The sequence below is a fragment of the Musa acuminata genome, chromosome BXJ3-3 (assembly GCF_036884655.1).
Source record: "Musa acuminata AAA Group cultivar baxijiao chromosome BXJ3-3, Cavendish_Baxijiao_AAA, whole genome shotgun sequence".
NCBI classification, from domain to species: Eukaryota; Viridiplantae; Streptophyta; class Magnoliopsida; order Zingiberales; family Musaceae; genus Musa; species Musa acuminata.
In genome coordinates this window covers 4,777,772-4,799,450 of record NC_088351.1, presented here as the reverse complement: position 1 = coordinate 4,799,450, position 21,679 = coordinate 4,777,772, and the positions used below count along the sequence as shown (strand labels likewise).

The following is a 21,679-nucleotide window of genomic DNA, read 5'->3' as shown; positions in this document are numbered from 1 at the left end:
AAGGAAACCATGAAAGAATATAAGAAAAATCAAATGACCATATTCTGACTTGATTTGTGAAAAGGTTTTTGTTTATGAATCATAAGGTTGAAGGCATAAACTCCAAACCCAAAATGTTTAAGATCTTTAGACCCAAATTAATAATATTGTACTTCAAATCGACTTAAGTCTTTATCTGCAGACTAAAATATTAAGCCAATAATAGACAAACATCAAACCCTGCTGGGGAAATTTAACTCCTTATTCACTTAGATATGGACCAAAACAAGTAGACTATAGTATACATATGAGATGTAGATCTTGTATTTGGGGTGACCACGTAGACTATAATAGTCTACATCGGTCTCACACGAGGTGCGGCTGCTATTTCGAATGCTCCTTTCAAACTGTTCGTTCTCTCTCCAACCTTATGCCACCTCTTCCTGTCCATGCACTCCATCAACCACTGACTTAGTGCTGGTCTTCCATTAGATCTGCTGCTCTGATGTAGGTTTTGCTCCAAGAAGAAGACATCATCTTACTTACTTGACTCCTCCAAGTTGTTTTTCCTGTGGTCTCCATCCATGTCTCAAACATGTACATCCACCCACGTCGTTCCTGATGGTAGAAATCGGATGCTGAATGGCCATATGGAACCCTAACATGATGACTTGGCCTGCCTTCTTCCACTACCTACGACCCAAAGCTAATCATGCTCCCGAACCGACTTCACCTACTTTGCCACTTGCCACGCTTCAGAGTGCATCAAACACTGTCACCTGCGTCATCTTTCTTTGCTATCAAGCTTCAAAGGTAAGGGAAAAGGAGGAGTCTCACTGCACCATTGCTGCTGGAAGCTTTTCCGGTGACTCTTCATTCAAGTTAACCTCACAGTCAACCTCTGCCACCTTTGGTTCCTTCGTTACATGATTTGGACGGCCAGGATCACGTGTCCCACGTTGATCACGCGGGTGCCAAAGGGTGATGCTCTTTTGTTGCCTTTCCTACCCGTCTATGACCTACTTGTTGACCTGCCGGCCTTGTGGGTAGGCTCGTTTATGTGGAACCCAGACGTGGTCCGTCTTTAAGGCAGGTAACGGACGGTATTCTTTTTGGCGTGCAAGAAAAGTTGCATTCTGATCGACCGTCCAAAATGCTTCAAGAATCCCGCTACGCAAGATCTAAAACGCGCGGGGATGACAGGAATACTTTTGCTACCTACTTTTCAGAAACCCGATCACTTACCTGCCTTTACCGATGGAAGCAAAAAGGTGGACCCCACCACGAATCAGGTACAGCTCGTCGGGGCTAAAAAATCTCCGCGAGAGCAGGTCGAGGGCTCGAGAGCGGCATCACAGCCGTCGGTTCCCAATCCTACGCAGCACCCTCGAAGCAAGATCCGTTAACTCGCGGTACCCGTACCTCCAGCCCACCGTCTTTTGTCGCCCAACCCGAAAGCCTTCGACGTTTAAATCGTTTCCCCCTCCCCTTTATTTCCTTCCCGTCTCTTCACCATGAATTCGAAAGAGTAATAGTAGCGGTCACAAAGAAATGGAGTCGCAGAAGGGTAAGCTCACCCGCACGCAGTCCTCCCTTCTCCGCTCACCCACAGCCCGATCCTCGGTCCACAGCCTCACCTCGGCCGCTGCGGCTGATGAGGAGGACGAGAAGCCCCGCCGTCCTGTTCGCCACAACCCCCACCGCCACTACCGCGACCTCCTCCTTCTCTCCCTCCCATTCGCGTTCATCTTCTTCCTCTTCCTCTACCTCCGGGACGATTCCCCACGCTTCGCCAACCTCGTCCTCATCTTCGCCCTCGTCGCCACCGTGACGTACGCTGCCCGCCGATGCTCCGGTAGTGGCAGGGCTGCCGCCCGTCGAGCTTCCTCCGTCGACTGGTTCATCGGCGACGATGACAATCGGAAGGAAAGGAAGGCCGGCGGGAGGATCGTCCGCGAGGGGGTTGTGTTCTACAGCAATGGGGATTACTACGAGGGTGAGTTCCACAAGGGACGGTGCAACGGAAGCGGCGTCTACAACTTCTTCGCCAAGGGGCGGTACGAGGGCGACTGGATCGACGGGAAGTACGACGGGTGCGGGATCGAGAGCTGGGCGCGGGGCAGCCGGTACCGGGGGCAGTACAGGCGGGGGTTGCGGCATGGCTTCGGGGTGTACAAGTTCTACAGCGGCGACAGCTACGCCGGGGAGTGGATCGGTGGGCAGAGTCACGGGGTCGGGGTGCAGACGTGCTCCGACGGGAGTTCCTACATCGGTGAGTTCAAGTGCGGCGTCAAGCACGGCCTTGGCTACTACCAGTTCAGGCAAGAATTTTGCTCACTTTAGCTTATCTCTGTAGGTTTTGGTTGGTCATATGGAACAAAGTTGGCGCCTTTGATGTCGATCGTGCGATTTCTATTTATTTAAAGAGCCTTGATTGAAGAAAGTTAGGTTTTTGTTTGTGATGGGTATGCAAAAAATTTACAGCTTTACTGTTGAACATGGTTGATGGAACAGTACATATGTTGGCGGGCACAGATCTTTAACAAGCTTGTTGCTTTCATCTCTAAAGTATTTGATTTGAGGTTTTTCACCTTTTAGTGGCTGATGACTGGATTGTACAATAGGGTTTTTCCAGGTTCTGCATTTGGGAATTAATGAAATCTGCGTTTGATTTCTTTTGTTATGATCCTGTCATGACAGTGTGTCCAGAAAAGACATCCCTATCACATAAAGTCAGTTCCTTCTAATATGGGGAACTTGAAGATGAAGTCATGGATCAATTTAGATGGTAATGGCTAGGAGCTATGCTTTGATTATATCACTGAGTATGTAGGTCGATGTGGGATGTAGTAATATTATTATGCTGGTTGGACTTGGTGAAATGTTCTTGCCGGTTTCAGTTATTAGAGTTTTTCTTGGTCTGCAGGCTTCTGAGAGTCTCTGCCACAAAATTTTTCCTTTTTTTTTGTGTTGGAGGTGGAATATAGATGTGGTTACTTTTGTTTTTGCTGATTGGTTTCTTATTTTTCTCAACTTTAATTCATGAAGTTTAAACTACTCGCAGATTTCTGGTTCATCATGATGGCTCATGCAATGTCGTTGCAAGAACTTATAGGCTTTTTTTTTTTTGGTGAAGATATGTCTCTGATAGCCTGTCAAAAGTTCTTTTTCCCACAATTTATTTTTCTTATTTCTCCCTCATGACTGATTTACTTTATTAATATAATTATTTCGAAGTGATTTTTAAGAGCTATTAAGTATGATCAGAAGATATTTGTTACCACAACTATAAACATAACTGTGGGAGATATAAATTTGCAGAAATCTTCCATCTTATTCTTTGGTTTGAAGTAATGGACTACTGATTGAAAATCTTTCATGGGTGTAGGAACGGTGATAAGTATGCTGGCGAGTACTTCGGTGACATTATCCACGGGTTTGGTGTCTATCATTTTGCTAATGGTCACTGTTATGAAGGATCATGGCACGAAGGCAAGAAGCAAGGTTTTGGAATGTACACATTTCGCAATGGAGAAGCAAGATGCGGAGACTGGGCTTCTGGGGTTCTGAAGACTCCACTTCCCCCTTCGGATCCTGCTGTCCAGCATGCAGTTCAGGTAATTGCATGCAAACTATTCTGTTTCCTTAATTCTGTCCTTCTGATGATTTTTCTTTTGCGTCGTGACAACCTAAATATTGTCCATGTAGGCTGCTCGGAAGGCAGCAGATGATTCTGTTCTGGTTCCGAGGGTGGATGCACAAGTGAATAAAGCAGTCACCAATGCAAATAGAGCAGCCACAGCTGCTCGTGTAGCTGCAATCAAAGCTGTACAGAATCAGATCCATGGCAAGTTTTGCAACATTGATGTTTAAATCCAGCAGTTGGTTCAATTGTACATTTATCTACTAAATCTAACCGATCCCAGAGTTTGCGACCGGGAAGACAAATACTTTACCGAAGTCAGAGAGTAGGAGAGTCGCTGACAATTTTTGATCCGAGTTTCCAAATGCAAATCGTGGTGTCCCCTCTAATGTGTGTATATGAATCCGCTTGTACCTTATCAGTGAATGAGTTTAAAAACGACTTGAACGATCCACGTTCTTATTGTTTTTTTACTACATAAGAAAAAATTGAATTGAGCAGCGGAAATGTTGATAGGATGTGCCTACTTTTGATTCTGTTTGGATGTGCACATGAGCAGCAGTAACTGAATTGATCTTTTTGTTCTTGTCATGGTATTTACGTGTCGATCATGTTGTATTTTGTTCTTGGCTCTCATATGTGGTGCCCTACTTGATGTTTGAAATTGCTTCCTATTCAAATCTTTGTATGTGAAAGGAAACAATAGTACCTGTTGTCTCTTTCTTTCTTGGACATAATGTTGAATTATATATGATACCTAGAGAAACATCTTCTGATCTCACAACCAAGACAAGCTTTTTGGAATCTGCTTGTCTAATTATGTTTGCTGAGTTCATTAAACTTTGTCATTTCATTTGAATGTTTGTTGTTGACATGATGTCTGCTCTGCTAACTAGTCATCCATCATACTGATTCAAAAGTCTACCTTGTTTTACATGTTCATGAGATCACTTTCTTGGTCACAACATGATCATCTTCTGCATGTGGACAGCAGTGCTCAAATAGTTATCAGTAGCTATCAGACCATGCAAGAAGGTGTAGTTTTCAGATCTTGTGGATTGGCAAACTCATTCATCAAATCTTTACAAGTTCCAAAGTAATGGTGGTTAAGAGCACATAAAACAGTGCTGTAATTGAAACTGATTGTAGAATTTGACTTCCAATTCATAACTGAAAAAACATTTGATGAAAAAACAACATTAGATTATGGTGTACAAATCATTTGTTAAGTCAACAGAGAAGAAAAACTTCATGTTAGGAAAAAAAACAATGAAGTTGAATTGAAAAATTCTCTTGGATTACCAAAAGAAAGGAAGCTCAGACTTAACATGATAATATTATTAATCATGTTTGATCTGCTACAGAAACAAGCTGATATGTCTGAGATGACAAAAGAATTAGATGGGAATCCACAATGCTTAAACATGAACTGGCATAATATCATTTATTGATGTTTTATGTGAAAAATGGCTTTCATTACAACATTATTCTGTCCTCAAGTGATATTTCCCTTGGATGTACTCATCAAACAGGGATGAGTTGCCATTATATAGCCGATCTTCCAAGCTAATCCTTGTTTGTTCTTCAAAAGGGAACAAGCATTACATCAAAATCATACCAGCACACATTCAAATTCATCAATATTGAAATTGTTGAGGCCGATAAAAGCCGACAATTCTGCCATTTATCTGCTGGGTAGGTCTTGCATTCATCTCTGAGTCCTGCAAGTTAAATGACAATGGTAAGAGTCTTTTTAATGGAGGAACAACTAGTTTTGCTGATAATACTTCCTGAAATTGTCGTACATATACATATGAAATGAATGACTACAATGTCACAGATCATTTAAGTAGATTGGCTTAGATTAGCCACAAACTTATAGTTTTGCATACTCTTAAATGCAGAGTTAAGATCAGAAAAACAAATGCTACTTACATCATGCACAGCTTCTCTCAGAAGGGCCACCTGCTCTCTTGACACTGTACGCACCTGCCACCAAAACAAAACCATTCATGTCATGTTCATCCAAAAATATCTCCAGCATTTACTTGATGAACTGCACATATTCCCTATATCTGACATACCTTCTTAATTATGGTCCAAACTACACCCTCAGTGCAAGGTGGAGTAGTCAAAGATCCCATATATCTGTAGTATTTCCTGCTTCCCTTCCTAATATGCCTTGGATCCACCAAGCCCGCCACCTCCTCTGCATCATGCTTGTCTGCAATCTTTTTGATGTATCTCTCCAACTAAAGCATACAAAACCAACGATGACATATAAGCTAATGCAGGATTAACTAATAATTATTCCATATTGGTCTCTTGTTCTTAATGAATTGTTTCCGACTGATGAAGTTGTAACACGGTTGCATAGCCAGTAATCCTAATCCAATGAAACAATAGCTCTGCTCAAGCAAAAAGACCTTGGCGAGGAACGGATCATGGCGGCCCATCTTGTAGAGAATGCCGACGACAGCGATGTTCTTGTCAGCACTCTCATGAACCATGTGCAACTCCAAGGAGTACCTACAGTTTTGGTAGCACATCACTTGCGTGTGAGTTGGATGGGCCAGAAATGTTGCGTCCAAGGACATGAGCATTGGAAACGATTTCACGAACATAAGATTCCTTAAAATCATGGAAAATGGGTTAAATTCCTTCTGAAATCGAGACATGAAGCACCTGCGGCCATTGATGGTGTGCTCGGAGGGCGAGTGCCAGTGCAGCTGCTTCAGAGCGTACTTGGTTCCGTTGATCCATATGACTCCTGCTTCATCCTCCCATTTGAGCTTTGTGCAGCAAGAAATCATCGATTAGAGAGAAGCAAATTGGTGGGAGAGAGAGATTGGGGTGGCGAGTTCTGACCATGATGTCGTGACCGCGGTTCTCGACGATGGCCATGGCCGGGCGATAGGAGCGGCGGAGATGACTCAAGTTAGGGAGAATCCGCACTCTTTTGTGAGAGAGATCGATGGGGGACTGCATGTGGCCATCGCCGCAGGCAACCCAGTCCTTGTGGATCTCTCCCCAGTGTTCCGGTCCCAGCTCGCTCCCGGTCACGTAGCTGAACTCCTTCTCATCCTCTGCGGGGAACAAACTAGCTCAGAATCATCGGAAAAAGCTTGGAATAGAGTTGCAGGTGAAGGAGAGGGGGGGAGCCAAGACACTGCATACCGACTTCTTGGGAGGCTGCCAGGGTGGACTGCAAGAGGAAGAAGGCAACAAAGCTGGAGATGACGACAAGCTTGTTCTGCTCCATGGCGTAAGGGAGATGAAGGAGATCAGAAATGGAGGGGTGGAGGTGGGTGGTGAGGTCTAGGAGGCATTAATAGCAGGAATGGTTGGAAGCTTTCTTCCTTTCATGGCAGTCCAAGAATCCCTTTTGAACAAAATAAAATCATGAATAAAGACACATGAACAGTAATAAATCATGAATTAAGATTGTACTAAATCAACTATGACAAGCAAAACATCTGCTAAAGGAAAAGAAAGCAGGACAAGAATGCAGCTTTGATGCATGCCACTCAATTGTGTCTCCCATCTGTCTGTGAAAGCATAGAAGAAATCAATTCTTTCTCATGGAAAAAGATCAGAAAAAGGATGATCCTTCCACTTTGCCATTTCACGTGGCTTCTTCCCCTGTTACCTACTGATCTATCAAGCTTCCACGGAATCTTTCGCGAAAATTATAGAACAAGTCGACGGTGATCGCTTTTGCATGTCGCCCACCTACCAAAATCACATTAATATGCTGCATGCTGTTGTGTTTTTATGGTTCTTACTACATTTCATTTGATGCATCAGTGTTTGATGTAAAGACTTACTCATGCAAGAACATTCATCTCTCGTCCTCCATGCTGCTCATAAATTTGTAGCCAACTCCTTTGCTTCTATTGTTCAGGAGATGACCATTTTTTGTCTAAGAAATCTGTAGAGGATCGAAAGAAAGGAGAAGAAGAGAGAAAAGCAATTTTGATCTTAATATATTGTTGTTATTTGATTTCAATAATTAGCATTATTTTTTTTTTCTACATACTAATAATAGTATAATTACAGGTTTTATATTTACAACTCATCTATCGCCATATCTTTTATTTCTCCCGCATTTTCATGCCATCCATGAACAAAATGGATGGACATAAACTCTCACTCCCTAAAACCTACCACACTTGAAATCCAAACCTGTGGTCTTTCTTACATGCGAAACACAAGAAAGAATGGCTAAGGATAGGGCATCTCTCGTCGGACTGCTCCTCGTCGTCGTTCTTGCGTTTGCTCCGGTCATCGTGAGCCACATCGGATGCTTCGATGACTGCATGAAGGTCTGCCAAGAGTCTCCCACCGACTGCATCAAGATCTGCAGCCTCACCTGCGTTCGTCTCAATGGTGGCGGACGATAAATGAAGCTTCCAACAGTCTACAATTGCAGGTGCAGCTGGGAATCAATGGCTCATTGTGACGTCAACAGTCCAATTTTTTTCCTTTAGTTGTTTCTTTTTGTTCGATCTGTTCAACGTAGAAGGCGATGATGATGAAGACGCGTCTATATATCATTTTCACCTGTACGGGTTTTGAGTATCGAGATGGAAGCAGGGGTGGTCAGGCTGAGGTGGTCAGCCTCGATTTCCTTCGTCAAACCCACAAGAATATTTGCCTACATAGATCAAAGGCAAGAAGGGTTCAAACTAAGTTTGCTTCTTGCACACCAAGAAACTGGAGAACTCAGATGGTTAAGCCTTTTTTGTGACGCAGCACCTTTCGTACCCGCTTCTGCGACTCCGTCTCACCACGATTAAGCACTGGGCCCACATGAAGCCGTTGATTACGAGGCGGGTAGTACAACGAGTTACGTCTGATGGTGGCACGATAAGTTCCTTTTTTATAGGAAAGTTTATGCGTAAGTGCTTACGCACGCGATAAATCAGATTTCAATGCCAGTTCTGCCCACGTTTCCACGTGGCCGCACATGACTGGCGTATCTTCTCCGTCTTTGTGGGACCCATGTAGGGCTGCTGTGGATGGGTACTCGATTAAACGTGCACTCCGAAGAACTTACAAAACGCGCACCTGTGACCGAAGCAGCCGCGTTGACTGACCCACCCAAAAGACCCAAGAGTCTAGCAGGTGATCTCAGCCGTTCACTGAAGACAACCTCAGATCGTACGGCTTCAAATGGCTCCACGTTCGCTAAATTTGACTTCTACTTTATGTAATGGCGGCGGCAGCCGTCGTTGGTCTTTCTGTGGTGTCTAAAATTGCCCAATTCTCCATATTATTAACATCGACAACAACGATATATATGTGTAATTAACGGAGAATAGCGAGACTATTTTAGACCTTTAGTAGGCTATATAAACAAGCAAACTGAGCGCGAAGACTACGGTTGCGCTTCGTCTTCGATCCGTTCCTTGTTCTCGATCGACAAAATAGTGTTCGATGGATGTCTCCGAGAAGTCTCGCCGGCCCCTCGTCCCCGGCTACCTCTACTCCTCGGCCTCCAGACCCCTCGGTCTCGAGCGGATGATCTCGGGGAGCAGCCGCATCTCCCAGGCAGGGAATGGTGGCGCTTCGATGGTCGCCCAAGCGCCGAGCGAACCCGGGAAGATCGAGCTGTACTCGCCTATGTACTACGCCGTCTGCACCTTCGGCGGAATAGCCAGCTGCGGCCCCACCCACACGGCCGTCACCCCCCTCGATGTCGTCAAGTGTAACATGCAGGTGAGCCCCAATCCCTGTTCGTTGGTGGCTTTCGGATCTTGGGTATCGCAGTACCGGAATACTCTGTTTTCAGGCATTTAGCAAGATTTCTTTGATGTTTTCTATCAGATCGACCCAGCTAAGTATAAGAGCATCACCTCAGGGTTTGGTGTGCTGCTCAAAGAACAAGGTGTCAGGGGATTCTTCAGAGGCTGGATGCCGACTCTGCTCGGATACAGCGCCCAGGGAGCATGCAAGTACGGGTTCTACGAGTTCTTCAAGAAGTACTACTCTGACATCGCCGGACCTGAATACGCCGCCAAGTACAAGACTCTGATCTACCTTGCCGGCTCTGCTTCTGCCGAGGTGATTGCCGATGTAGCCCTCTGCCCCTTCGAGGCCGTGAAGGTGCGAGTCCAGACGCAGCCAGGATTTGCTCGGGGTTTGAGTGACGGATTGCCCAAGTTCGTCAGATCTGAGGGTGCTCTGGGGTATGGTTTTCTTCTCTTTGTGGCAGCTTGCCGATAACATGTTTGATCCTTTGCTTAACGATTGTGATGCTTTGGAATGCAGATTGTACAAAGGATTGGTCCCACTTTGGGGGCGTCAGATTCCCTGTAAGTGCAACTTTCTTTATTGTGGTTTTCTTGTTCACAAACTTCACATGCAGAACAATTGGACATCAGAAAAATATTACTTCTTTGCAGACTTTTGTGTTCCATGCATCAGCAAAATGATTTCATCACAATCATTCCAACTGATGTCATTAGTAATAATCTCGTTAGTATGGTCTTTCTGTAAACCTTTTATCTTTTTTCTTGTTCTCTTGGCTGGTTTTCCCAGTGTCATCATCAAGATTTGATGTGTGCATATGGTAAGTGTTCCTCTAACACATGAAGTTTGCACATCAATGAAGCTTTTCCACTGTGCTATTGAAGTTTTCTTATGAGAAAGCAACAATTATATATTGAGTAGGAAAACATAAGAAAAGAACTCATTGCGAGCTAAACAATTTGCTTTATTGGTTATCTTTTGCTAAAAATCTCCATATGCAAACCCGCCCAACCTATTTCTCGTGTACTTTCTGCTTTTATTGGTTAGTTTTCGTTGAATTCACCTTGTTCTTGCATTCTCTTAAAGTGTGATCTTATGTCGCTCAAAGAAAAATCTTCCCTCTGCTTTGGACCTTCAAGAAAAGTTTGATTGAAGTCGCAATTCTGATCTGTGCTTATATTTCATTTCTCGTAAAATCTCAGTATCACTCTCAGAAATCCAGTTTATTGAGTCACGCATGACTTCCATACCACTTTTATGTATCATTCTTTGATGATATCAGTATTCATTTCTTCGCCACTCTGCTTTCTTGGGTTATCTCTTCTCATGTTGCCTTCTAGAGTTGACAAGTTGAAGATGCCATCTGCTGTTACATGACATTCTTTTCTCATAGGGTATGTGCAGTATCTTTGTGGTGTAAGATCACAAGTTGGTCTTTATTTCTATCAATTGAATTATGAACAATTATCCAATGATGAACTATTAAAGCTAATGTTCTTTGTTGCTTTGTGTTAACTTCTGCTATCAAACCATTTGATGATCCCAATGTAATTGGCTGCGTGTAGTTCAAGTTCTGCAAAATACCAGTTACGTAGCACCTACACATGAAACTTATATGGCTATATCCACTTTGTTTATGCAGATACTATGATGAAATTTGCTTCCTTTGAGAACACCGTTGAAATGATCTACAAATACTCAATTCCAACGCCGAAAGAGCAGTGCAGTCAATCACTTCAGGTGGGGGTGAGCATTGTTGGCGGCTACATTGCCGGTGTCTTCTGCGCCATCGTCTCTCATCCCGCTGACAATCTCGTCTCCTTCCTCAACAACGCCAAAGGCGCCACTGTTACTGATGTAAGCCTTTGTGTAGCAGCTTCTTAACTCCTCTAATCTCATCTCTCTCTCTCTCTCTCTCTCTCTCTCTTCTCACAGAGTACAACTCTATGATGTTGAATTAGGCTGTGAAGAGACTTGGACTGTGGGGGCTTTGTACGAGGGGGCTTCCCCTTCGAATTGTCATGGTTGGTACTCTAACTGGTGCACAGTGGGGAATTTATGATTCTTGCAAAGTGATGGCTGGCCTGTAAGCATCTCCTGCCATGTTTCTTTGCTTTTAACTTCTCTTTTTACTACCTAATTCTTTGAGATTTATTAATGCTTCTCTTCACAGGCCAACGACTGGTTCAGTTGCTGCTGCTGTTCCTTCTACTGCTTGATTGCGAGGCTTCTGCCAATGAAGACACCAATTCTGGGTTGGAGTACCCCATTGCCTGCGTAGTTTTCTTTATAGAGGATTGGCTTTGATCCTTTCCCTTGGGTGTGAGCCACTCATCAAACAGTATAGATAACACCTTCAGCATGTCAGTCTAATTATCTTCAACACATGTGTTTGTGATCTATTATTCTTTTTCTCCAAAATGAACTCTATTCTTCTCTTTCCATTATATATATACAAATCATTTGTTTCCATTTCTTTTGTATGATTGCTCACTCTTGGTTAACTTCACTCTTTCTTGTAACAAAATTAGCCACAGTAACCTAATCTCCTGTTAGTTTGTTGACAATATAAGAGTGTCAGGTAAGACTGTAAGGTACTCAAAACTTCCTAATAAATGGAAAATAAAAAAAGAATTGATAAGGAATAGCCCACTCACCGACCATCGAAATCAATAGTTTCAAGAAAATAAGATGTTTGTTGCATCAAATCATTCAGAAACTTGATGTGCGAGACGAGTAGTTTAGGTAAAGATAAACAAATACGGAAGTTGAATTATGTTCGGTGGATGTGGCTACAATTTGGATACAGCTCGCTATCCACATATGCCATTCAACCTCCTTTCAAAGGAACACTCAACTTGTGGAGTTACATATACATTTCTAGAAACCTAAATAAAATAATTAAAGCTAAAGAGAGTGAGTGATTACATATGCCAATTATTTTTTTCCCACACATTTATATAAAGCATGTGACATGATAATGATTTTGGCCAACACAAATTTATATCTGACTTATGTCATCATATATGAAGGAAATTTGTTGATCGTATGTTTGTGTTACACTGAATTGATGTAATATACGTTTAACGGTATATTAGAATTGTAATTCTTAAATAATATGATATATTTTGAATGATGTTTTCTTGGCACTCTACTTGGAAACTAAGTGCATCTTTCCTTCTCATTGATCATCATTTCTCTATTAATTCTCCATCATTATGCTCTTCAATCTTGCGATCGTTTCTCGATTTCATGATTCAAAATTTCTTGTTGACTCTGTGAATCTAATTGCTATTTCACTCTATTATTTGTCTGTGTGGATAGGAGTAATCGATCATAGAGAAATGGATGTTCTTCTACGTAGTATTATTTAGTAGACACTGCCATAAACCTAGCAGAGATATTACTGCACTTGGTTGCAATGAATGCCACCTGTTTCAATGTATGTCACGAGGGACATGAGCAATCTGGATCGTCCGTATCAACTACCTCTCTAAATCCAGCCTCGAATCTGATCCAATTTCTAGAAGTGAAAGCTGCCGTTCATCCACACAAATTAAATTTCCATGATTTAGCTGGTGGACACGACAGCAAATCCAACACACAACTGCTAACAGTGATGGTAATGCAAAATACTGCAGATAGAGGATGCTAAGAGTTATCGCCAGACTTTGTATAGTCTCAAAGTCTCTCTCTCTCTATCTCTCTCTCTCTCTCTCTCTCTCTCTCTCTCTAAGTCTCAGGTTGGTAGGGATAACAAGTGAATAGCGTGAATGCACGTCAGAAGAGAAAACATGGAGGATAAGTACTGCTACCAACAACAAAGGTTGAAACTAACCTCCTCTCCCGTATTTATAACACCCTCCGCCGCTTCTCAAGTCCGACCACCACAACCACTTTCTTTGCTGCTTCCTCAGCAAAGACCGCAGGATGGAGGTGGAGAGGGTGCAGGCCATCGCGTCCCTGAGCGTGGCCACCAACGACATACCGCCGGAGTTCGTGAGGTCGGAGCACGAGCAGCCGGGTATCACCACGTACCGCGGCCCGGTCCCGGAGATCCCGGTGATCGACCTCGAAGACGGGGACGAAGGCCGGGTGACGCGCGCCATCGCGGAGGCCAGCCAGGAGTGGGGCATCTTCCAGCTGGTGAACCACGGCATCCCCGGGGAGGTGATCCGGGCGCTGCAGCGCGTGGGCAGGGAGTTCTTCGAGCTGCCACCGGAGGAGAAGGAGAAGTACGCGGCGGCGCCGGGGAGCCTCCAGGGCTACGGAACCAAGCTGCAGAAGGACTTGGAAGGCAAGAAGGCGTGGGTGGACTTCCTCTTCCACAACATCTGGCCGCCGACGCACGTCGACCACCGCGCATGGCCGGAGAATCCGGTGGATTACAGGTGCCCGCTCCTACCTCTCCTTGCACGACACTACGCTTGGTCCAATATTGTCTAATATACTGTTCTCTCGCTTATCTCATGCAGCACTTATATGTGTCACCAGCACTTGTATGGTCTCTCTCTTCTGCCTATACGACACTACCTTTCCTTCCTCTTTCTAGGACTGTTTAATTTGATGTATTATAAATCTATAACCCAATTTAGATTGTATTCTCAAATCTTTTTAGATCTCTAATAATACTTTCGATATTTTTGTTAGAAGTAAAATCTTTAATTATGAGGAAGTGTGAGGACTCTAATTTTTGCGTGTACTTTATAGATATAATATTTCAAGTAGACTCTCTCTTTAATATAATATTAAAAATATTTTATCTAATTCAACAAAAGTGAATTATTTGTTTAAAGTTGATAGAAATAGATTAATCTTATCATAATTAATTATTACGAGAAAAATTCTTTTAAACACCAAATCAAAATCATTATCTCTATGTATATTTCTTAGAATTTAGATCTAAGACACTTCCCTATCTCCTGTCTTCATGTTAAATTTGAATATATATATATATATATATATATATAATTTCAGTGGTAATATTTGTCTTAAACACCATTCCTGTGGTGGGTAGTGACATGTCACGAGGAACTCAGGTTTCGTCTTCTCCTCTCACGTTAAGTATTCATCCACTTCCATCACATTAAATTATGTGCAGGAGAGTTCATCTAACCTAATTATTTCAGGAAGGCAAATGAGGAGTACGCCAAACATTTGGTGGGATTGGTGGAGAAGATGTTGGTAAGCCTGTCCAAGGGACTGGGGCTGGAGGCCGACGTCCTCAAGCACGCAGTGGGAGGGGACGACTTGGAGTTCCTCCTCAAGATCAACTACTACCCGCCGTGCCCGAGACCCGACCTCGCCCTCGGCGTGGTGGCTCACACCGACATGTCCGCCATCACCATCCTGATCCCCAACGACGTCCCCGGCCTCCAGGTCTTCAAGGACGACCACTGGTTCGACGCCAAGTACGTCCCCGACGCCATCATCGTCCACATCGGGGACCAGATCGAGGTATGCAGACCTCAAACTATGCTTCCTCATCAATTTCATGTGCTGATGACGAGTGGTTGCAGAAACTGAGCAACGGCAGGTACAAGAGCGTGCTGCACCGGACGACGGTGAACAAGGAGAAGGCGAGGATGTCGTGGCCTGTGTTCTGCTCCCCGCCGGGCGAGACGGTCATTGGGCCTCTGCCGCAGCTCGTCAGCGACGAACAGCCCGCTCAGTACAAGACGAAGAAGTACAAGGACTATGCTTTCTGCAAGCTGAACAAGCTTCCGCAGTGAGGTCGCACCGGGTTCTTCTTGCATGAGGGTATTGCTGTACTTTGCCTTATGTGTGGGTCCCTTTTAAGCTCATATAGTGGTCTCTGTCCACTTTGAGTTGGCATAACTCTGTTGGAGCAGAAGGTGGAGCCCGCTCCATCCTTCTTATCTAATAAATGAATATTTGGATGTAAGCCATCAACGGGAAAATAAATCTTTAGTTTTAGTACCTTTTCCTAGTGTCCCTTTTAAGCTCATTATTTTTTTCCCATTGTAAATATATATATATATATATATATATATATATATATATATATATATATAGTAATTTATAATGGAAAAAATAATTTTTTAGAAATAAATTGTAAAATAATTTAATAATTATAAATAATAAATCATGCGTGTTTTTACATCTGAATTTATATAATCCCATAAATTACCAACAAAAACAGCAAAACATTTTTTTTATAAAAAATCATATTTATAAAAAAAATAAAAAAATAAAAGATTTGGTATAAAATTAAAACTTGAATTACTTTTAGAGTAATTAAAACAGCTATACTTAAAATTACAATATTGGTCTATATTTATTGTCGATCTTCACTAAATGTTTGCTTTGTAAATATATATATGCTTTATGTTGAAAATGAATATTCCTTAAAAATTCAATTATAATTTTATTTCTAAAAACTAATGCATATTTTCATCATACAAATGTCAAAATCAAAGTCGACTCCTTCAAAACGGTATTTTCTCCAATTAAGTTATAAAAAACAATACCCAATTTTTTCCCAGGCAATTGGGTTTAACATATATTTAACTGTAATATATTTGGTTCGGAATTAAATGGATCTGATTACTTTGGGCATTTACGTGATGATCCGACTCAATCCATCGAGCTTAATTTCTTCCTCAAGCCCAGCCCAAATGACATTCAACCCCATAAACAACAGCATTCGGAATCAAATTAAAATATGTGGGACTCAAATCAACAGCCTATCGATAAACAACTTCAATTGTAAATACATGACGAAAATGTCTTCTCCAATGAGTTCCCGTCTCCCTTCATGGAGAGAAAGGCCACCGCACAGGTCTAGGAAAGCAGCCTACGCACTGGGCGTGGAGTCCATGGCATATCTTTGTAGAGGTCAAACGAGAGATGTTGATGGAAAAAGCAGGTTAGTGACAGTGATTGGGATTTGGCGAAGGGGCCTCGTGTTGGAACTCGGAGCAAGAGAAAGGTGCAAAAGAAGGAAGCAAAGTGGCAGTGAGCCCCCCCACAAAAAAGAGCCTGATGGCCTCGTCATCTTCATCATCATCATCATCCCCATAAAGATAGATGTGATACCGAAGAATTTAAAGGGAATGGAATTTAGCTTGAGAGAAAAGCCAGCGGCTGAGGACTACCCAAAAGGCTTCACCTGAAGCCGGAAGGAATAAGGAATAATACCAACATTTGTGCCTTCGAAGCACATACTATCAGTAATGGCAACACCCTTTTTTTGTTCTTGGATCAGAACTGATGTGATGAATCCAGTGTCACTAATATTCGATGCACTTGGAACCTGCGAGATTAAGTGTATCTGACATGACGGGCCCAATAGTGACAAGATTTGTCGCATCGATCGCATGCAGTGCTGTCATTCATATATTTAGCAGGACAGTAATGTGTTGTGTTGCTGCATCATGGAAGGGCTAAACTAATGCTGGTTGCATGGGAATTAGAGGCTGGCCTGCCTCGGCAGTCCGGTAATCCTATTTATTGCCTGTTTTGGCTTTTCTTGTTCCCTTTACTAATGAGGTGGGTCAGTGAGCTCTGAGAGCCTCTGCATGAGGACGGGGAATCTCTGTCATCCATCACGTTCCAAGGATTCCTCCTTCGAGGCAGAGCGTGAAAGAAACCACCAACCTTCTGTTCTACTCCTGATCTCTTGCCCTCGCGCTCACGTTTCTTGTCAATATATTGCTGATCCATTCCTCCTTTTTGGAGTCTGACAGGGACGCCATTGCCTGCTTCGTGATCCCTTTGACCAACGAGAGTAAGTAGCTCCGTTGTGACGCTGTTACTAGCACTACTTGCTACCTTCGTTGAGGTGCTTTAAATGGCCATGGACTCAGCAGTAGGAATTTGGGAAAAGAGCTCATTTAAGCATCACTTGAAAGGTGACTCCCAGACTGTACACAGACATCAGCTCTCGACACACTGAACTGATGAGAAGCAGCTAAGAAACAAGCTTAGATGAAAAGAAAATGGAGAAAAATGGTACTTAGTTGAATGAAGCTAATTATGGGGAGACAATAGAAGAGAGGGGGATGAAGTGGGTTAACAAGACGGTGGAGAAGGTGGCATCAGGTGGAACCCTAAGTCCATCTTATCTAATGCTAAGCGAGGTCTCGTCGATGGGGACGTCGGCTCATCTGGTTGCCACCCACGCTTGCTGCTGCTGCTGCTACTGGAACACCCGTCCAGCGACACCCCGAAGAGCTTGGGCCTCGTGCTGCTACTCTCTCCGTTGCAATTCCCGCTGTTGTGGTGGTGGTGGTTCTTCGGGGACTGTTCCAGATGGGGAGACGGCGGCGATGGTTCTTCGACAATTGTGAGAGAGCTACTGGACGTGGTGCTGCCAGATTTGAGGCCGGTCCTCCGCTGGTTATAGGCGGAGGAGAGGAGGAAGTTGGCGGAGGCCACGGCCGCGGAGCTGGGAGCGACGGGGCGGACGTGGTTCTGCACGAAGTAGATGATGTCGTTGTAGAGCTGGCGCATATGGGCGAGCTCCGACAGTAGCGCCGCGTTGCTCCGGCGCAGCCTCTCGTTCTCCTCCACCAATGCGGCCACCATTACCGGTTCTTTTCCTCCTCCTCCCCTCATGGTGGTATCTATATCGTTACCACTGACAATGCTGCTGTCCCCGAGGACGAGGAGGCGTGGAGACGGGGCGTCGCGCCAATGGGGACCGGCAAGCTGGTGCTCGTCGAAATGATGGTGGTGGTAGAGAGGGAAGAGAGGAGGAGACGAAGGCAACGGTAACGAGGAGGAAACGGAGGCAGACTTACGACGATGGATCTCACACAGTAAGTGCTTCTCCCCCTTCCTAAAGAACTCGTTCGCGAACTCCCATCTCTCGGGCACAACCTTGCGAAACCCCTGCACAGCATCAACGCAAGGCCAGTCAGTGCAGGCAAGCATTTGGAAGACAAGACGCAGGTGCGCGAGGGAGCAAGAAGTACGCACGTAGGTGTTGAGTTGGCGAACGAAGCTGGAGAAGTTGTTGTGCTTGAAGTAGTTGGGGAGGATGTCGCGGGCGAACTCCGGGGGCCGCCACACCACGAAGGTGGAGACGCGGTCGTCGCCCCAGGAGACGATGTGATCGGTGGCGGGGTCGTCCACCAACTGATAGGTCTTGGTCAGGAAAGGCGCCGGCACAGGTTTGTGCGCCTCCGCGGCCCCTGCACCGCCGCCTGCCCCCTCCCAGCACCCGATCTCCATGATAGCTTCGGACAAGAGACGAGAGTGTGAAGATGAGGGTATTTTAGGAGGGAGGAAGGGAGGGAGCATGTGAGGTGAGCGAGTGCGTGTGAAGTCGTCTGATGGTGGGTTTTGTTGTTTACTTGGTGGCCTCGGCTACTGTGTAAAAGGAGGGAATATGTGTCTGTCCGTCTCGGAAAAAGAGAGAGAAGGGGAGGGAAAGGAAAGGAAAGGAAGAGAAGACGGAAGTTGAAGTTTCAGCCTTCAAGATAAACCCGTGACCATCCTCTCTCTCCCCTTCCTCGTGGCTTGCTTGCTTTCTCTGTGAATCTTTTTATGGTGGTGGTGTGGGTTTTGGACTGTGGTGTGGGATTGCAGGTCGGAGGTGTCTCTGGCGGTCCTCTGCCCTGCACTCTGCACTGCTCTTATACTGGGATTTTGAATCCGATGCTGGCCGGGCCGCGCACGCACTTAACGCAAGCAGCAGCAGCAGCAAAGCCGAGGGGGAGGGGTTGACGGTGCTCTGACTCACTTCCTTTTCCTGGCGTTTCTATTCTCATGTGTACGTGTTATCATGCTCACAACCATCGTCTCAGCAACTGGGGATGCTCTTCAATTGCTAGCTGTTGGATTTTTTGATTGAATGAACAGAAGAAAAGATTCCCCGGTAGGTTGGAGTGTCATTGAATTTATATGAATCAAAATCCACATCCACCTCGATCCATCCATCGTATGGCCATTTTTGATAACACTGTTCCTCCCATCGTAAACGACGCCAAGTGTATGAAGGAGTCAATGTGTATGTGTACGTCCCATGACTTTATCCTACCTCACGGCCGGGGTGTGGCATGCACCGCCACAGGTTGACCCCGCAACGCCCCGTCGCCATCGTGAAGCTTTAATGCTGTGTGTGTGTCTCGCCACAGCGGAGACTGCATGCGAATCCCATCATTCTCCTTTCCGCTCGCAGCAAAGCTCGGATTCATCGGACTAGGCAACGGGCCACAAAAGCTGCCATGACGCCATTTCACTCCCTATCTCTTTCGTTGTCTCGTGATGGCTCCAGTTTGCCGTTCATCGCGCTCCTCCCTCCTCCCTCCTCGTTCCGGGCTAAAAGCTTCGCCTCCTGGCCCGCTCGCCTCCTGCATCAGGTGATGGGGATCGTCGTGAGCAAAAGCTGCGGGAATTCCAAGGGGATAAGTCGCACTGCGAACCATTCTCATCTGCTTTACTGATCCACAGGACGGTCTGTAAGGATGTATGGGTGTCATCACATCGCTGATTCAATTGCTGCATGCAACTTTTACTTTTCTCGTCTGTCCTTCCTCCTCCCCCGCCTTTAATGATGACTGTAAGCCTTAATGACTGTGCAGCTACAGAGACAAAGCAATGGCTCCGGATTGCTGTGAGAGATCGCAGGATCGTATACTGAGATAGCAAATGGAAGAAAATGATGCTCAATGTGACTTCATTGTCCTGCTTCAATGCTGGTCGAATGCCATGGCGATGGACTCAGTCATGGAGGACATAACAAGACTTATTCTCCGCTGGTATATATGCATCCTTCGCCATGTTTCCAAGATCATGCTGTATATATTTTGAGAGACAATGCCTTTTTTCTTCCGAAAAATTCTTAGAAACAATAGATGAGAGGTTATATAGTATATAATCCTACAGCATACTCTTCGAAGCAATGTCCTCATGTTGCAGCACTGGAATGAAGGAAATGCTGATCTATATACATATATATAGCTAGTTATAGTAGTTCTCTTGCATCTTCTTTATTCTTGTAGAACTTTTTTGGCCATTGTTTTGCCATTTTTGTCCTCCTGTTGCATTTGAACATTCTCCTGCAGAGTATATATCTACATACCTTGTTGATTTCCATGTGTCCTTTAGAAGGAGAGCCTCAGTAAGCCTCTCATCATGTATCATTGGATCTGATATCAGCCTCGCCTTCTGCTGCCACGTCTCTCACTCTTTTACAGATAACTATTTGTCTACTTGTGTAGTCCAACCTTTTCACGAAAGGCACAAAGCCACAAGCATGTGTTTGCTCATATACTATTTCGACTTTTTAACCTTTACATAAATTTCTATTGCCTTTTGCTTTATTGATGGTAACGGCGGTCTACAAAATTCATGTGTGAGATTGGTTAAGCAACGGAACAAGTTAGATTGTCGAATTCAATCATATCAAGTTGAAGCTTTATGTTGATGTCAAGTTAGATTGCCTTTTGCTTTGCTCATGTATGCATGATTAACTCAATATCGATGTATATTCTTTTAGTCCTTATTCCAGTTTATCCTCACACATAAATATTTCTTAACAAGATCGATCAATTCTTCCCCAGTTGCAGCAACAGTTCGTGAGTTACTCCATTCCATATGTAGAGAGAGAGAGAGAGAGAGAGAGAGAGAGCAGATTCATACAAAAGGGCCCTCGGAAGTAATAAACTAGCGACAACAGAGGGTGCTAAAGAGGAGTGTTCAGGGCTTAGTTTATTGGTTATGTGCTTCCATGGGAGATGGACGTGGAAGGAATCCCACCAAAGCAATCTTTTTCTTACCTTGCGTTAGATTTGGAGTGGCTCTTCAAAGGTTCTCCTCTCTGTCGTCTTCCTCCAGTCGCGCTTGTCCCTTCTCTAACCCCCACTGCCGCGGGCGAGAAACACAAGACCTGCAGCATCTTCTTTTTTTTCCCCTACTGTTTCCATGGCTTCTTTGCTATTGGACTACTACCAGAGGAGGAACCCAACGGTGCGCTGGGCGTCGTCGCTCCAAGATGTGGGCGCCAGTGCAAGGCAAAGTGGAGAGAGAGAAAGAGGACAGACGGGAGTGTCACGAGAAGGTGGTGCTCGGTTGGCACCGCGATCGTCTGCTTGATGTTGTTCTACTGACACACAAATTGTTCAGATTGGCCATGTCGAATACTCTACATGTACAGATTAGAAGTAGGGGAAAGCAGCATCATTTTGTAGCGTCCTTCTCTTTGACCCTGACACTGCTCTTCTTCCAAGAAACTTGATGAAAACTGCAGAAGGATTGACTTGCTCCTGTGACCAAGAATGTCTGTGTCCGAGCACAAATCATATCATCACAACCTATCATTGACGATGAAGAAAA

At 44.5% G+C, this 21,679-nt stretch overlaps 5 protein-coding genes across 7 annotated transcripts; 3 read left to right on the top strand and 2 right to left on the bottom strand.

Annotated features, from left to right (window-relative positions):
• The first annotated feature begins 1,434 nt into the window (after nucleotides 1–1,434).
• Nucleotides 1,435–4,122, top strand: LOC135633705 (uncharacterized). Its single transcript, XM_065143533.1, has 3 exons — nucleotides 1,435–2,300; nucleotides 3,368–3,596; nucleotides 3,688–4,122. The coding sequence occupies exons 1-3, from the start codon at nucleotides 1,531–1,533 to the stop codon at nucleotides 3,850–3,852; spliced, it is 1,164 nt and encodes a 387-aa protein (XP_064999605.1). The 5' UTR covers nucleotides 1,435–1,530; the 3' UTR covers nucleotides 3,853–4,122.
• A 918-nt stretch (nucleotides 4,123–5,040) lies between these two features.
• Nucleotides 5,041–7,277, bottom strand: LOC103977543 (alpha carbonic anhydrase 7). Its single transcript, XM_065143537.1, has 8 exons — nucleotides 7,147–7,277; nucleotides 6,800–7,004; nucleotides 6,491–6,708; nucleotides 6,308–6,414; nucleotides 6,049–6,151; nucleotides 5,707–5,874; nucleotides 5,558–5,611; nucleotides 5,041–5,343 (listed from the first exon to the last, which is right to left on the bottom strand). Exons 2-8 carry the CDS (start codon nucleotides 6,882–6,884, stop codon nucleotides 5,260–5,262), a joined length of 819 nt encoding a protein of 272 aa, XP_064999609.1. The 5' UTR covers nucleotides 6,885–7,004; nucleotides 7,147–7,277; the 3' UTR covers nucleotides 5,041–5,259.
• A 1,714-nt stretch (nucleotides 7,278–8,991) lies between these two features.
• LOC135633706 (mitochondrial phosphate carrier protein 3, mitochondrial-like) lies at nucleotides 8,992–11,848 on the top strand. Of its 2 annotated transcripts, XM_065143534.1 has the most exons (6): nucleotides 8,993–9,343; nucleotides 9,452–9,813; nucleotides 9,896–9,939; nucleotides 11,019–11,233; nucleotides 11,338–11,462; nucleotides 11,550–11,848. In XM_065143534.1, the coding sequence occupies exons 1-6, from the start codon at nucleotides 9,062–9,064 to the stop codon at nucleotides 11,593–11,595; spliced, it is 1,074 nt and encodes a 357-aa protein (XP_064999606.1). In that variant the 5' UTR covers nucleotides 8,993–9,061; the 3' UTR covers nucleotides 11,596–11,848. The 2 variants fall into 2 exon arrangements, with proteins under 2 accessions (XP_064999607.1, XP_064999606.1); XM_065143535.1 differs by lacking the exon at nucleotides 11,338–11,462 and having other exon boundaries at nucleotides 8,992–9,343.
• Nucleotides 11,849–13,242: 1,394 nt separating this feature from the next.
• On the top strand, nucleotides 13,243–15,318 carry LOC103977541 (flavonol synthase 1). Of its 2 annotated transcripts, none has more exons than XM_009393089.3 (3): nucleotides 13,243–13,767; nucleotides 14,506–14,833; nucleotides 14,896–15,318. In XM_009393089.3, exons 1-3 carry the CDS (start codon nucleotides 13,307–13,309, stop codon nucleotides 15,106–15,108), a joined length of 1,002 nt encoding a protein of 333 aa, XP_009391364.1. In that variant the 5' UTR covers nucleotides 13,243–13,306; the 3' UTR covers nucleotides 15,109–15,318. The 2 variants fall into 2 exon arrangements, with proteins under 2 accessions (XP_009391364.1, XP_064999608.1); XM_065143536.1 differs by having other exon boundaries at nucleotides 13,250–13,767; nucleotides 14,913–15,318.
• Nucleotides 15,319–17,327: 2,009 nt separating this feature from the next.
• Nucleotides 17,328–18,677, bottom strand: LOC135633567 (heat stress transcription factor B-4c-like). The gene is made up of 2 exons (XM_065143164.1): nucleotides 18,320–18,677; nucleotides 17,328–18,232 (listed from the first exon to the last, which is right to left on the bottom strand). The coding sequence occupies exons 1-2, from the start codon at nucleotides 18,641–18,643 to the stop codon at nucleotides 17,411–17,413; spliced, it is 1,146 nt and encodes a 381-aa protein (XP_064999236.1). The 5' UTR covers nucleotides 18,644–18,677; the 3' UTR covers nucleotides 17,328–17,410.
• Between the last annotated feature and the right edge of the window lie 3,002 nt (nucleotides 18,678–21,679).